At 38.0% G+C, this 14894-nt stretch overlaps 1 protein-coding gene across 6 annotated transcripts in view; it reads left to right on the top strand.

The window, feature by feature from the left end:
- The window catches only part of PTPRZ1 (protein tyrosine phosphatase receptor type Z1), a 211801-nt gene that overhangs the window by 187471 nt on the left and 9436 nt on the right, over positions 1-14894 (top strand). For 2 of the 6 annotated variants that reach the window (XM_032791701.1, XM_032791697.1), the window contains exons 15-23: positions 757-842; positions 2861-2881; positions 3047-3143; positions 4421-4503; positions 5290-5424; positions 8311-8445; positions 9307-9470; positions 11319-11454; positions 14403-14549. In XM_032791701.1, the coding sequence (XP_032647592.1) occupies positions 757-842; positions 2861-2881; positions 3047-3143; positions 4421-4503; positions 5290-5424; positions 8311-8445; positions 9307-9470; positions 11319-11454; positions 14403-14549 (1004 nt within the window). Of the gene's footprint in view, positions 1-756; positions 843-2860; positions 2882-3046; positions 3144-4420; positions 4504-5289; positions 5425-8310; positions 8446-9306; positions 9471-10192; positions 10277-11318; positions 11455-14402; positions 14550-14894 lie in introns of all 6 variants that reach the window. The other 4 variants (XM_032791702.1, XM_032791698.1, XM_032791695.1 and 1 more) reach the window with 3 other exon arrangements.

Raw genomic sequence — 14894 nt, 5'->3', positions numbered from 1 at the left:
GATGCTCAACACTTCTCATGAGACATAAAATTATTGCCAATAATTACAACCATAGAAACTTATAGTTGTACAACAAATAAAGAAAATTTGCTTGCACAAGTGATTCATTGTGAGTGAAAGAAAGAGAATAAAAGTTGCCCTTGACACTAGAGCTGATACACATGCTTTAGTTAACACAGTCTTGATGGCATGATGCTGGCTTAATTTCCTAGTCTGGGGCCTATACAGCTGGCCCCACACACCCAGTATAATAGCACTCAACACAGAGCATTCTGACTCCAAAACCTAGTCATTCCTTCTCTGCTCTCCGCCAACATTACTAAAGAACTCTACTCCAACTGCCTCGCTTTGAACCTGCTTCAGCAAATGGCTGAAACTCTCAATTCTCACTTCAGTGAGAGCTGAGAGCACTCTCCAATTTATAGGCTCAGCATTTTGCAGGATCAGCCCCTTGTTTATGGAAGTATCATGGGTATGCAGACATGAGGAAAAGAGAGAATCTTCAAAGGTGGAAAAAGAGCTGGATGAGGAACTTATATGCCTTATTTCACAGGGCCTTAGCAAAACTTGTAGACAGCACCATTATTATGGGTTATGATTTTAAGAAGAAGACAAGTTCCAAAAGCTCCTACACAAGCTGCCTGTCTTATTTTGAGATTTTGTATAGTTTGCCTAACTATAAAGCTCGTTATATATCACTCTTGCTTATTATCCTTCACAAATATATATATATATTTTGTCTTTTTCCACCCCAAGATGATGTTGGAGCAATTCCAATAAAGCATTTTCCAAAACATGTTGCAGACTTACATGCAAGTAATGGTTTTACTGAAGAATTTGAGGTATGGCTCTATGTCTTTTAAATAAAGGCTACAAATAATGTCAGATTAAAATTAATTTGAAAATAAAGAATTAGGCATTATTTAATGTCAGATGGGATCCTGATTCTGGGACCAATTCTGAAAATACTTCTGGACATGAGTACCTTGAACCCAGTATGTACTCATGTATATAAAGCTAAGAACATACGTAAGTGCTGACAAATTGATAGATTTATCTACTTAGATTTACAATTAGCAAGTGAACTGATGCACAGTCTTGGTATATGATAGTGAGATCTTTCAGATTAATCCCACAGCACATATAATTCATTATGTGTTTCACAAAATTGAAAATATTAACTTCATCACATAATTCATTAATTTTACCCTATATAATGAATGAATTTCAATGCATGATAAAATACTTACATGTATTTCATGAACAAGCTTTTGATAAGTCATATTTCCCATATCTAACTACAAAATTGCAAAACTGAAATAGTCAATCTCACTTCTATCATCAAAGATCTATTGTTAAAAATCTTGTACGTATTCCCAAACAAAAAAGTTTGTGGAGGCACAGTTAAGGTTGTAAATAGATCATCTGTATAAATATTATTAGAATGTTATAATTGCATCAAAAATGTTTGAAAATATGAGCATTCACTGTTAAACACCCTTTGCTTTGTTGTGTTTTCTCTGCCCATTCACAATGTATAGGGAAAAAACTCTCCTATGCTTTTTTATTTTTAATTTACCCCATAAACATTTCCTGTATAGGACACAAGACAATACTCAACACATATTTCCCATAGATAGGCTTGGCAGAATTCAATTTTTTGGTCAAGGGTTTGGTTTGTGTCTCACCACAGATAAGAAGACCATGTACAGACCAGACTCTTGACCGTCCCCCATCTCTATTTCCCACTGTCTAGCAGAGACCACAGTATAGGGCATTTTGTTCAGAATGCATGGTTGAAAAACAGCATTTTTACTCATATCATAGTTGTAGATAGGAGTGAGAACCTAATCTACCTATCTGTTCTTCCAGGTTTATAAAATGTGCCCTGACTTTCTCTCTGCTCCTGGAGAACTTACAAGATATGCAAGACTCTAAACTAAAGTTATTATCTTTGCAGAGCTGACAGAAATTAGCTTTTTCAGTTTTTAATTCCTATTAACTGTAAAGCAAATCCTATTTAAAACCTAATTTACCAAGTCATTAGGCTTTAACCATGACTAATAACCACTTTTCTTATTTTTAACTTTTAGAAAGCCTAAAAGGAAGATGTTTTGGCCTTAAAATGAGTCCCAGAACATTACAGGAAACATGATTGTGCTATTTTTAAATTAATGGAATTTATTTTCTGTTTAACAAGGTGCCCCGTATAGAAGATTGAGTTTTCTATATAAGTGAAGCATTCCCATAAAATAAAAACTTGAATTACATGCTGAGAATACTGTTATGGATTTTTAAGGGCCTGCTCATGTTACCCTTACTCATTCAAATAGTCCTTACACATGCATTAGGTCCAGTGAGACTACTTGTATGAATAAGGGTTGTAGTTTAGAGCCCCAAACTGGCAAAGTATAGTCACATAAAGATGTAAAGATGCACAGTCCTGCCCCCATTGAAATCAGTTGAGGTTTTGCAGTTGACTTCAATGAGAGTAAGAGTGGGCCTGTAAAACTTAACCCAGTTCCTGGACCAATAACTAAAGTCCTCTGCCCTGTCAATGAGACTACTCATGCATAAGTATTTGCAAGTCCAGAGTCTAAGACTGAGGCAAAGTCACTCAGATACATACAGATGTCAGACTTTGTTATGAAAGTTATTTCAAGTTCAGAATTTCTCATTTCTTTTACTTGCATGCATTATGTCAAAAATATTCAACATTGTTGCTATATTATAAACACATGTATTGCATGACCATAATTGTTTTCCATTGTAATTGTAATATGTATAAGCACTTCTATCCATTTGTTGTGTGCTGTGGAATTTGATTTCTTTACTTTTTTTGCATTCATTCCCTCATTAGACACTGAAAGAGTTTTACAAGGTAAGGAATTATTTCACTGCATTTTTTTTTAGCAAAGAACTAGTTGTAAGATATCATAGATAGTTTGGTATACAGTTGTGGGTTTTCATGTTGATTTAATACATTTTAAGACACTGCATGTAAGTTAATATTTATTAAAATAGCATATGCCCATTTTCTTTTCAGGAAATCCAGAGCTGTACTGTAGATCTTGGTATTACTTCAGACAGCTCTAATCACCCAGAGAACAAGAATAAGAATCGATATATAAATATTGTTGCTTGTAAGTAAATATTGTTGCTTGGTTATGTATTTTAGAGGTCAATGTAGAGAAGTGTACACTTATGTATTATAGCGGGGGTGGGGGGGAGGGAATCACACTGGTCTGAAAATTATTGGTCCTTTCAGAAGTGTTCTGTGAGTTACAGAACAGACTTTCATATCTTTTCAAGTTATTTCTCTGAAATTCTGCTGCCCTACTGAGCTTTTGATAGTGAAACCAGTGTAGGCCTTCTGTGACAAAACAAAAATAAATCGGAGACTTCATTACAATGCCATTATAAAGCCAAAGAAGCTATGTTTTGATTACCAAAGTTAATCCATCTTTGAGCTGGAATAATGATGATTTATCCTCTTTAGCAATCTGCAGAATCCCAGTATCTCTAGTTGCTGCACATACGGAAATACATATTTATCAATTTTTTAGGTTGTATGTGCTCCATCACTGGATATAAATCAGTTTCATTGGCTGGGACACGTGTCCCAGTTGCTTTGCCCCTCTCCATCACGCTAGTAATTTTTAGCTAATGTGTATATATATTTAGTTCTTTTAATCTTTATTTAATATCAGTCCTTTCAGCCTGCTGATCATTTTTGTGGCCATTTTTCTGAACTGTTGCTGGTCTACCAATATTTTTCTGGTAATAAGGCCCTCAGAATTAAATACAGTGTTCTAGGTGCAGTAGCATCAGAGCTGTATAGATAATAGGACCAATTCAGCCTATATGGCAAATTTCATCCCAGAACAAATGAGGTTCACTTCACCTTATTGAAGATTCACCTTAATGGAGGGAAGGTTAGCATTGTTTGCTTTCCCGTTCTCCCCATTTCTATCCAACACTTTACTGGAGCACTAACCAGGTGATTTTGGTTAGTTCCTGGGAGGTGCTCAGATACTATAGTGATGTGTGGCACTGTGAGAATCCATATAGACTTCTGAGGAGATACATTCTCTGACCATCTAGCCATACATCCTTCCGTTGGCTTCAAAGGGAATTGCACATGTGCATCTCACAGTGTTATCTAATTTCTCCCTTCTCTAGAAGATACATGTTTCTGATTATTTCCTAACCCAAATCTCAGATGTTAGTTTGCATTTCTCCAGCTGAAATTTTGAATGTGATTCATATTTAAGCACAGAATACTTGCATATGTTTGTTGATGTGCTTTAGAATAAATATTCTAAAATCCAATCAACATCTCTCACTGTTAAATGTTTCCTAAAGAAAAGGAACTATGCTTGCTAGAGTGCTGTGTTTATTTTGACTTGTTTTATTGCAGATGATCATAGTAGGGTTAAACTTGCACAACTTGCAGAAAAGGATGGAAGAGTGACTGATTACATCAATGCCAACTATGTTGATGTAAGTACGTTTGCATATCTACTAATCTGGTCAGGTATCTCCAAGATAGCTGAGGCACTGAGGCATCTAGGTTTCATAAAATGGCTTAATGCTTAAATATATATGCACAAAACAATATAAAAAGCTTCTTTAATAGGAGATTCTTTAAGGATCTGACTTAAATCCGCAAACCATCAATATGAAGGTAAATCTCAGATTCTATCTTGAACACATGTTCTTGTGTTCAGTTATTGTAGAGGCTTCAGAACAGCTGATGATTTTTTATACCATAAAGTACATGGTATGGAAGTACAGAGTGAGTATTTTCCATATTAGTATATATATATGTAATAGATACTTAATTCTTCTATCTGGGATAATCTCATGAGATGTATATGCCATTTGGATAATGGTCTCAAGGGGACAGCATTTTTTTTCAGTTTTAGTTACCCTCTTCTTTAAACCTGTTATCTGTGAATTATGCTGGTTTATTTCTTACACTAATATCATAACAGATCTTTTCAAATCATTAGTATGTCAGTGTTCTGCCAGAATGTAGAGTAATCTAATACACAGTAAGGTATTATTCCCTTGGTCAGAATTTTACACATTAACATAATAATTCCATTTACATTGTATCCGGTACCACAGGCTTTATGTGAATGAAATTGTTACAAATAAAAAAATACCTGAAGTTGTGTGAGGTTTTCTGTTGTATCCATATATAAAATGTCATATACTCTACCCAATCGCCGTTTTTATACAAACAGGACATTAACAAGTGTCATTTCTTATATTTTAATTTAGGGCTACAACAAGCCAAAAGCTTACATTGCCGCTCAAGGGCCATTAAAATCAACAGCAGAAGATTTCTGGAGAATGATTTGGGAGCATAATGTGGAAGTCATTGTGATGATAACTAATCTTGTTGAGAAAGGAAGGGTATGAATCCATTTCTTTTTATTTCCACCAAGTGGTTCCTACATATACAGCCTATGTACATTTAAAATTTGCGATTACACTTGTATCAAATATTCTATACAAAGCAGAAGTCACAATAATACTTATATACGTCTTTCAAAACATAGTATAAAAGAAAATAATAAGACCATTAATACAAATAGAAGCCATAATGCTGCATCTCAGAATCTATGTAAACACAGTTGGAAATAATATGATTTTATGGCTAACAAGGTGTCATCTTCTTTGACACTTGATGTCCATCACTGATTGACAGAAAGAAGAGATTTCCAAGGGATTTCCTTAATAAACATAAACATTTCATCTAATCAGAAAAGGAACAAAAAACAAATGTATGTGAGCTCTTATAATCTCCACGCATTATGTGTATGAAAGTAATTATAAATATCTCTTAAAATTCAGTAAAGGTAAAAGCAAGTTTATAATAACCCAAAATTATAAGAATAGCTACATTAACAACCATTTGGGCATTTTGCAACTATTGGTCTGCTCTCTCCAGGCCCCCCAGCTACCCTAAGGTTGAGGTGTAGAAAACATAAAATCATCACTGATAAAATTTGCAGCTGACACAAAATTCTGGGGACTAGTAAATAATACAGAGAATAGGGCACATACATAGACCAATCTGGAACATTCAATAAACTGGGAACCAGTAAACAATATGTATTTAAATGTGGCTAGATGTAAATGTATCCATCTAGGAACAAAGAATGTAGGCCTTACTTACAGGATGGGAGGTCTCTATCCTGGAAAACAGTGACTCTGAAAAAACATTGGGGCTTGTGTTGGATAATCAGCTGAGCATACACTCCCAAAGTCACACTGTAGCCAAAATGACTAATGCATTCCTGGGATGCATAAACATGGAAATCTTGAGTAGGAGTAGAGAGATTATTTTTATTATTATTTTACCTCTGTATTTGGAACTGGTGTGACTGCTGCTGGGATACTGTGTACAGTTCTGGTGCCCATAATTCAAGACGGATGTTGATAAATAGGAGAGGGCTCAGAGAAGAGCCATAAGAATGATTAAAGGATTAGAAAACATGTCTTAGACTCAAGGAGCTCAATCTGTTTAGCTTAACAAAGAGAAGGTTAAGGGGTGACTTGATTATAGCCTCTAAGTATCTACATGGGAAACAAATACTTAATAATGGGCCTTTCAGTCTGGCAGAGAAAGGTATAACATGATCCAATGGCTGGAAGTTGAAACTAGACAAATTCAGACAGAAAATAAGGTGTAGATTTTTAACAGTGACAGTAGTTAACCATTGGAACAATTTAGCAAAGATTGTGGTAGATTTTTAAACTAAGACCATTTTTAAATCCAGGTTAGATATGTTTTCTAACAGATATGCTCCTGAAATTATTTTGGGGAAGTTCTATGGAATGTGTTATACCAGGACTTTACCAAATTCATGCTCCATTTTGGTCAATTTCATGGTCATAGTATTTTTAAAATGGTAAATTTCATGATTTCAGCTATTTCAATCTAAAATTTCATGGTGTTGTAATTGTAGGGATCCTGACCCAAAAAGGAGTTGTGGCGGGGGTCACAAGGCTATTGTAGAGAGGGTTGCAGTACTGCTACCCTTACTTCTGCACTGCTGCTGGTGGCGGTGCTGCTTTCAGAGTTGGGCAGCTGGAGACCGGCAGCTGTTGGCCCGGAGCCCAGCTCTGAAGTCAGAGTGGAATTGCCACCCTTACTTCTGCGCAGCTGCCTGCAGAGCTGGGCCATCAGTCATCAACCGCCACTCTCTGGCCGTCCAGCTCTGAAGGTAGCAATGCAGAAGTAACAGTGGCATGGGATGGCATTGCCACTCTTCTGCGCTGCTGCTGGCAGGGCGCTGTCTTCAGAGCTGGATGCTTGGCCAACAGCCACTGATCTCCAGCTGCCCATCTCTAAAGGCAGCACAGACATAAGGGTGCTTAACAACCTTGCAACCCCCCTGCAACTCCCTTTTGGAGCAGGACCCCCAGTTTGAGAAATGCTGGTCTCCTCCATAAAATCTGTATAGTATAGGGTAAGAGCACACAAAAGGCCAGATTTCAGAGGGGAGAGACCAAATTTCATGGTCCATGATGTGTTTTTCATGGCTGTGAATTTGGTAGGGCCCTAGTTATACAGGAGTCAGACTAGATGATCACAGTGGTCCCTTCTGGCTGTGGACTCTATGAAGCTATGTATAGGGCCACATGATGAGCACAGCCTGCTTCTCTGGCAAAGGTTAAATTCAGGAACAGTTCACCACTGTGAATTTACCACTGGTCACACCACTATTAGTTTCCCCTAGTTCATAGCTATAGTGGAGAAGCCAGTAGCAGAGACAACACAGGAGTGGAGATGCTGCTAGGAGATCCCTTGCAATCCATGCAGAGGGATTTATCATCCCCTGGCATCTTCTCAGGGTCCTGACCTATCCTGTAATTGTAGACTCCATTTCTCCAAGAGACAGCCATCCCCAGACAACTGAGGGAAGAACTGTAGGAGAGGCACTGTAAATATGCTTTCCCTTTCTGCAGCTTCTTCTACGTCATGGGGTGATCTGAATTCTTTATAGTTAATACTTAATGGGCTATTTGGTCAATAATTGTCTATACGGATTCTTTTCTACAACATTCTTGCTTCTGAAGAGAGTGAAAGAAATGCAAAACCCAACTTTGAGATTCAAAATAAACACCTGCTCTGATAAGGAGATAGCAGAGATAACCAGACACACAGTAAGGGACAAATTCAACCTTTGCTATGTGTCCTTGGAGTTTCCATTGACTTCTGTAGATTATAGTTCCCTTAAATTTGCTCATTTTAACTCTGTAGTTTGACACTGTGTTCTCTCTTTATGGCAGAGAAAGTGTGACCAGTACTGGCCTGCTGATGGTAGCGAAGAATATGGAAATTTTTTGGTCACTCAGAAGAGTGTTCATGTACTTGCTTATTACACCGTGAGGAATTTTACTATTAGAAACACCAAGGTCAAAAAGGTTTGTGATATCCCAAAAGCATGTCTTGGACACAGGGATGTTTTATGACTTTCAGAATCTTGTAATGTCAATTGTTTTGGTACAAACTCAAGACTGAATCCTGCAGTTCTTACCAAAGCAAAAGTCCCATTGACGTCACAGCGAGTTTTACTTGAGTGCTCTCTAAATGTGGAGATGATGATCTCACAGCTGTATAACCACAATCTAATGCCCAGTTAGACTTATTAAGGGAAATTTCTATTGAGGCCACATGTTCTGCCCTCGGAGAAAGCAAGTTGAGTGCAGCAGTAATACCACCGGCAGGGGAAGAGCTGTGGTCCTACAAGTCTGTTGCTGTGGACATCACTTAGACTAGTGAGCAGGGGGAAGTCTCAGAATGAAAAAGTCTAACAAAAAAGAAGTAGGCTGATTTTAAATCATTTTGCTCAGCAATGTTTGCTCCATTTCAGTTTAAGAGGCAGAGCTGTTCTGGGGAGAAGGAGGAGGTACGCTTGTCTGAGCATCCCAGTGGAAATACGAGCTTGATACACACTTAGACTGCTGTAAATCAGGAGTAGCCTTAACGAAGGCAGATCAAAGCCTGGCTCCAATGAAGTCCAAAAGCAGCATGCGTTTTGACTCAATAAAGTCAGTGGAAAAACCCCTTGTGTTCCTAATAAGGAAGGCACAATTTGGCCATTATAGTACATATAACTGTATGATTCGCTACCAGTATTCTTAGGGGTCCGGTGTGCTGTATACTGAATAGTGACTATATTAATTCAATTGCAAAATAGAATATTAAGTATATAAAGAAAACAGTGAGAAGATGGCCTTGCTCTGACTTGGTCTATTTATTTATATAACTATTTTCTGTTTCAGGGTTCCCAGAAAGGAAGGTCTAGTGGACGTGTAGTTACTCAATATCATTATACCCAGTGGCCTGATATGGGTGTTCCAGAATATACTCTGCCCGTCCTCACATTTGTGCGAAAGGCATCATATGCTAAGCGCCATGCTGTGGGGCCTGTTGTGGTTCATTGCAGGTGTGGTTTTTACTACAATAAAGTTCACTCTGATTTTTATCGCATTGCTTTTTTGCACAAAAAATAATTTTTCAATGGTGTTATAGGCAGAATTTCACTTTAATTATTTAATAATTACTGATGAAAGAACACTAAATTATTATGTAGTAGCTGTAGCTTTTGTAAGGCTGAATAATCAGCTGGCCATGCCGGCACTATGAATCGCCTGGTGAGTGTAACAATGTGATGTTGCTCTGTGCTACACATATATTTTTCAAATTGCTTTTCTTTTTAATTTATTTTGCATGTATATATTGCAATTTGGGTAGCTAAGGACTTTCCTGATACATGTATTGCAGTAATTGTTTCACTTCTGCCAAAATATGTATTCTAATTTTTTCAGCTCATATGGTCTTTGATACAGGGATGCATTGTAGTTCTAAAAGGAGACTATGCAAAAAAGAAGTCTGAATATAATACCTGCTAAACTATAGTTCTGCTGTTTCTATCATTATTCTATGCTCTATCAATGATTTGAAATAGAGGAGAGTTCAGAGGAAACTACTTGAGCTCTGATAGTGCTGCAAGTTTTAGGCAGATGTACCGGTAGTGCTCACTGAGACTGAAGCAACCCAGGGAAAGTTGGTTTAAAACTGTTTACAGGATCTGGGATTACTTCACAGTACCAGTGAATGACCAGATTATTGGAAAATATATAAGCAGGTTCTGGTTTTCTACTATAGTACCTCATCTTTGATGGAACATTTGAAAAGAGAACCTCCTCATGAATTCTGTCTTTCTGGAGCTGAGACTGATGAAGCCAACAGGTAAAGTTGCCAGAGAAATCCTGCAAGTTGAAGATAATTTGTTTTGGGATGATCTAATTTTACTGAAACATTTTTTGTACTGGAAAAAAATGATCAAGTTTTCTTTCTTATGCTGATATCTCCACCTCTGATTGTTCTTCAGAAGTCCAAAATTGGAGCTTTCCAGAAATACCAACACAGAGATAAATTCCAATGGGTTGCAGAGAGATCAGCAATGTGATAGCCCTCAATAATTTTTTAACAATGCTAAATTGTATGGCTTCATTCAGACCTCTCCACTGGGTCAAGTACAAATTTCAGGGTTCTAACTGCAAACAGTTTTATAAACTTCTTGGTTTTTGTTTCTGGATTGTAATGGAGTTTAGAAGGAATCTCATGGTATGAGACTAACTTCTCTTGTTACCTTTCCAGGTTACACTGAGGTGAAAATACTCTTATTTTTATGAAATTTTACTTAATTATTTTCTTATTTCAGTGCTTTTGTTATTTCATGTTTATCATTTCTAACGGGCATATGGAGCCTGATCATCTGTATTTGTATTTTAATGAGTCTAATAGTGTGCTGCTAACCTGGACCTATTCAGTTTTACATTACTATGTTGGTGCTCAATTCTGCACTTTTACATAGATACAATTCTAATGGACATAAATGGAATTGTGACTATATAACAAAGAGCAGAATATTGACTTTACAACTCTATCCCAAACTATTTATGAGAAACTAGCTGTTTATGTATTGAGGTTTTTAATACCATATGCATCACTGTGGGATCTAAGACTGTGTTAAATAACTGGACATAGGGAGAATGGTTGAAGGAGAGGAGAAATAAGTCTTCCCCTTTAATAAAAGATGAAAGAAAGGAAGGGGAGAGATTCCTCTTCATCACTTTCCTTACACTAAGAATAACTGGATATTTTATATGTAATATAGGTATGTAAGAGTTTGCACTGAAAAACTGATATCTAAGGAGCAATAATTCACCCCACGTGAGTTCTTTCACCTTGCTTCCAACTCAGATGCATTTTTTTGTTTGTTTTACAGTGCTGGCGTTGGAAGAACAGGTACATACATAGTATTGGACAGCATGCTGCAGCAAATTCAGCACGAAGGGACAGTCAACATATTTGGATTCTTAAAACACATACGTACACAAAGGAACTATTTGGTGCAGACTGAGGTAAGAAAAGAATGTGCATTATGGTAAGTAAACTGAAGCCAGTTTCTGTGACTCAGTTGGCAACAGCACAGACGCTGGGTTCCTCCTCCTCATTTACTCTGACAGGCAGGATGGTGACCAATCACCACCCAGGATTTTCCTGCTGGCTTGGTTTCCCTCCTTTGCTTTTAGAGTTTGTTCTTGGCTCCCTTAAGCAATGAGCAGGCAAGTGACCTCTGCAGCTGCGGCTGGCAACATATGCACTTTTCTGGGGGAGTTTTAGGCATTTTTATCTGAGCTCATTTATAGAATTGTCCATAGTTCAGTAATCTGGATTGAAGCATTAAATGATGTGTATAAAAAGGCTATTGGACCAGTGATGCACAAAGATCGACAGAATGGTGTTATGTCAAAGAGAAACAATGGGTATAAATAGGACTGGGATAGGGAAATCTATTTCAGACCTCAAGAGCTGGAGTCAGATGCTATTGGTGGTTAGATACCATGGTGATAGATGCCTCAGAAATACCTGAACTAGACAAGAAAGTAGCCAAGTGTTAAAATGGTTGAGAGAGGGAACACATTATAGCCGTAGGAACTGGGGGAGAGAAGCTTATTGTGATGGCAAGGAAGACAGCAGAATAGAGCTAAGTAAGAGGCTGGTTGGAAAATTCTGACCCAGGCTATCATTCCATTCTTAACTCATCCTATGGCTGTAGGAATTGCAGGTCTCTCAGAACAGATGGGGATATGATACAACACCAGCCATGCATTGCATACGAGTATGACATTTCAGGGTGCAATTCAGACCAGTGAGGGACTGTGTCACACCTGCTCTGCAAACTTGGGTGCCTCACAATGCTTTGCTGCTGTAGCTCCCACCTGGTCTATTCACAGTCTTCCAGCATGCAAGTCACACCCTGAGTGTTTGTGTATAGCCACATTTCTGGCCCAGCAAGTGTTCCCAGCAGCCTTTCAGCAAACACCAGCCACACTCTGGCTTCCAGCAGCCTTGGTTACTACTTGCAGGGTGAGCCCAATACACTCCCAGTCCCCAATTTCCCCTCCCCTCTCCCAAATGTGTGTTCTGCACTGTCCAGCCCTCTCCTGGACAGTTCAGACATATTAGGTTCATTGCCCCTCTAAGGGGATCAACGTACAACAGTCTGCTACACCAAATGGAGTCACCAACAGCGTGCACAACACTATTAGTTTTGATTAAAGAATAAAACAAGTTTATTTAAGTACAAAAAGATTTTAAGTGAGTACAAGTATGAGGCATTAAAGTCAGAAAAAGAAATAAAGATAAACACTTCCCAGTACTAAATTTAAACTAGACTTGGTTCAAGGTGAAATTCTTACCACAGGTTTCCAGTAACATTGCTGACTAAGTTTCAGGTCAGGATTTGCTCCTAAAGTCCAGAGGTTGTTTCTTTTGTGTTCTTAGAAGAAAAAGAGAGAGATTGAGGGAGAGATAACTTGAGGTGTTTTTGCCTCTCATTTTTGTAGATCAGTCACCCTTCGAAATGCATTTTCCTGAAGGTTACCCCTAGTTAAAGTTCATTCAAACAATAAAGGAGACATGGTGTCTGGTGGTAAAAGAGGTTGCACATTGTTTCTTTTCACTTCTGTTTGCTGAAATGCAAATTTTCCTTGTCTCCTATCTTCCCCCCTCTCCCTTTCTGAGGATCCTGTTTACAACTTATATGTAAATTGAGGTAAACACATATTCTTTTGCTTAAGACCCACTTGACCATTCTTGCCTCATTGAGGCTATGTGGGTTTGAACATGTGCTACCAACGTCATTCAGATGGAATTTGTAACTTTACATATAATGTTGCTATACACATTTCATCATGCTATTATTGACCAGTGAGTTATTAGTTTTCAGATGATACCTCACAAGGCATATTTAGCACAAAGATTATTACAATAGTGTGTAATAGGGTGTGAATACAGGGGTGAATTCAGTAACAGCCCCTCCCCCTTATAAAACTGCAAGAGGGTTAGCCACTGCTGACCCAGAGGCAGGAAATCAGAGCCCTCTTTCCTGGACAGATCATCTGCCACCATGTTCTCTTTTCCCTTTGTATGCACAATTTCCATATCATATTCTTGGAGAATGAGACTTTATTGAAGCCTTTTATTTTATGTAACCAGACTAATGGAAAATGATCAGCTAATAACCTGAACTTTCTGTTAAAAAGGTCTGTAAATTCCATATATACCTCCATCGGGTCAGACCTCACAAAATTCAATGGAGGACCTGCCACTAACTCTTGGGGTCTGTGTTAAGGACAGCAATATTAATAGTTCATACAAAGGTTATTTTAATCCTGTGTAGGGTGTGGCTACAGGGGTGGAGTTGGTCACAATGTGATTTTGTTGGACTTCTGGGTTTTAATATTAAATTTCAGTATAAAGGGACACAGTCTGTTGTGATCACATCTAAGAGGCCTTCCCCTTCAGGAGCCGTACAGTATACATAGGGTATATTTTTGGAAAGCCAGGCTCTGCTGCTGCCATTCAAACAATTAAAAAGACGCTTGACTTCCTGATTGTCTCTAATTACACTGCTCACCATTAGCCAACAAATATCACAGTTACCACGGTTATTCCTAGTCTAATTATACAAAAGATCTGTGGTACCTCACACACTACTATGTGGCAAAGACTAATAGATTTTTTTTTGATGGTACCCAGTTAATGGAGAGTCATTGTCATAGTTGGCAGGGAATTTCTGGCTCCCAGACCCCATCTGAAGAAGTTTTTGGCACATCTTGAGTTCTCTTCAGTTACATAATTAAATAAACTTTCAACAGACTAAATCATAGCAGTAAGATGGGAAGAATTCATAATCATATAGAAAGGTTGCTGTGAACCAACTGTTGCAATTTAACCAACGAAGGTGTTCATGGGAGCAATCTGACAATGGTTAGACCTAAGATGTTTGTTGCTATTTTACTAGGAGCAGTATGTCTTTATTCATGATGCCCTGGTTGAAGCCATACTCAGTAAAGAAACAGAAGTTCTTGACAGTCACATTCATGCCTACGTTAATATTCTCTTAATACCTGGACCAACGGGAAAGACAAAACTGGAGAAACAATTCAAGGTGAGCTTTCATGGATGTCAAAATGAAAAGTGTCAGGGCAGTGTCATTTTCATACTCTGACCCATTACAAGTAAACAGTGTGCTTGAAAAGTCTGAGACTAGATGAAGTCACTGATTATACGACAGCTTTCCATTAGTTTTCCCTATTCATAACTGCTGAGACTAGATCTAGAGCAGCACAAAACTACATAGCACATCTTGGGTAAAAAGACCTAATAATGAGCTCAACCTCAAACAAGCCATGTTTTCACAAAAACAAGGGCTGGAAACACAGCCTAAAAGGTGGATATTGGGCACAATTTACTGAAGTGTCCCTGCTAGAGAGGCCCCAGTGGTGGAAAGACT

Source organism: Chelonoidis abingdonii, chromosome 1 (assembly GCF_003597395.2).
Source record: "Chelonoidis abingdonii isolate Lonesome George chromosome 1, CheloAbing_2.0, whole genome shotgun sequence".
NCBI lineage: Eukaryota > Metazoa > Chordata > Testudines > Testudinidae > Chelonoidis > Chelonoidis abingdonii.
This window is presented reverse-complemented; position numbering and strand designations above follow the sequence as displayed.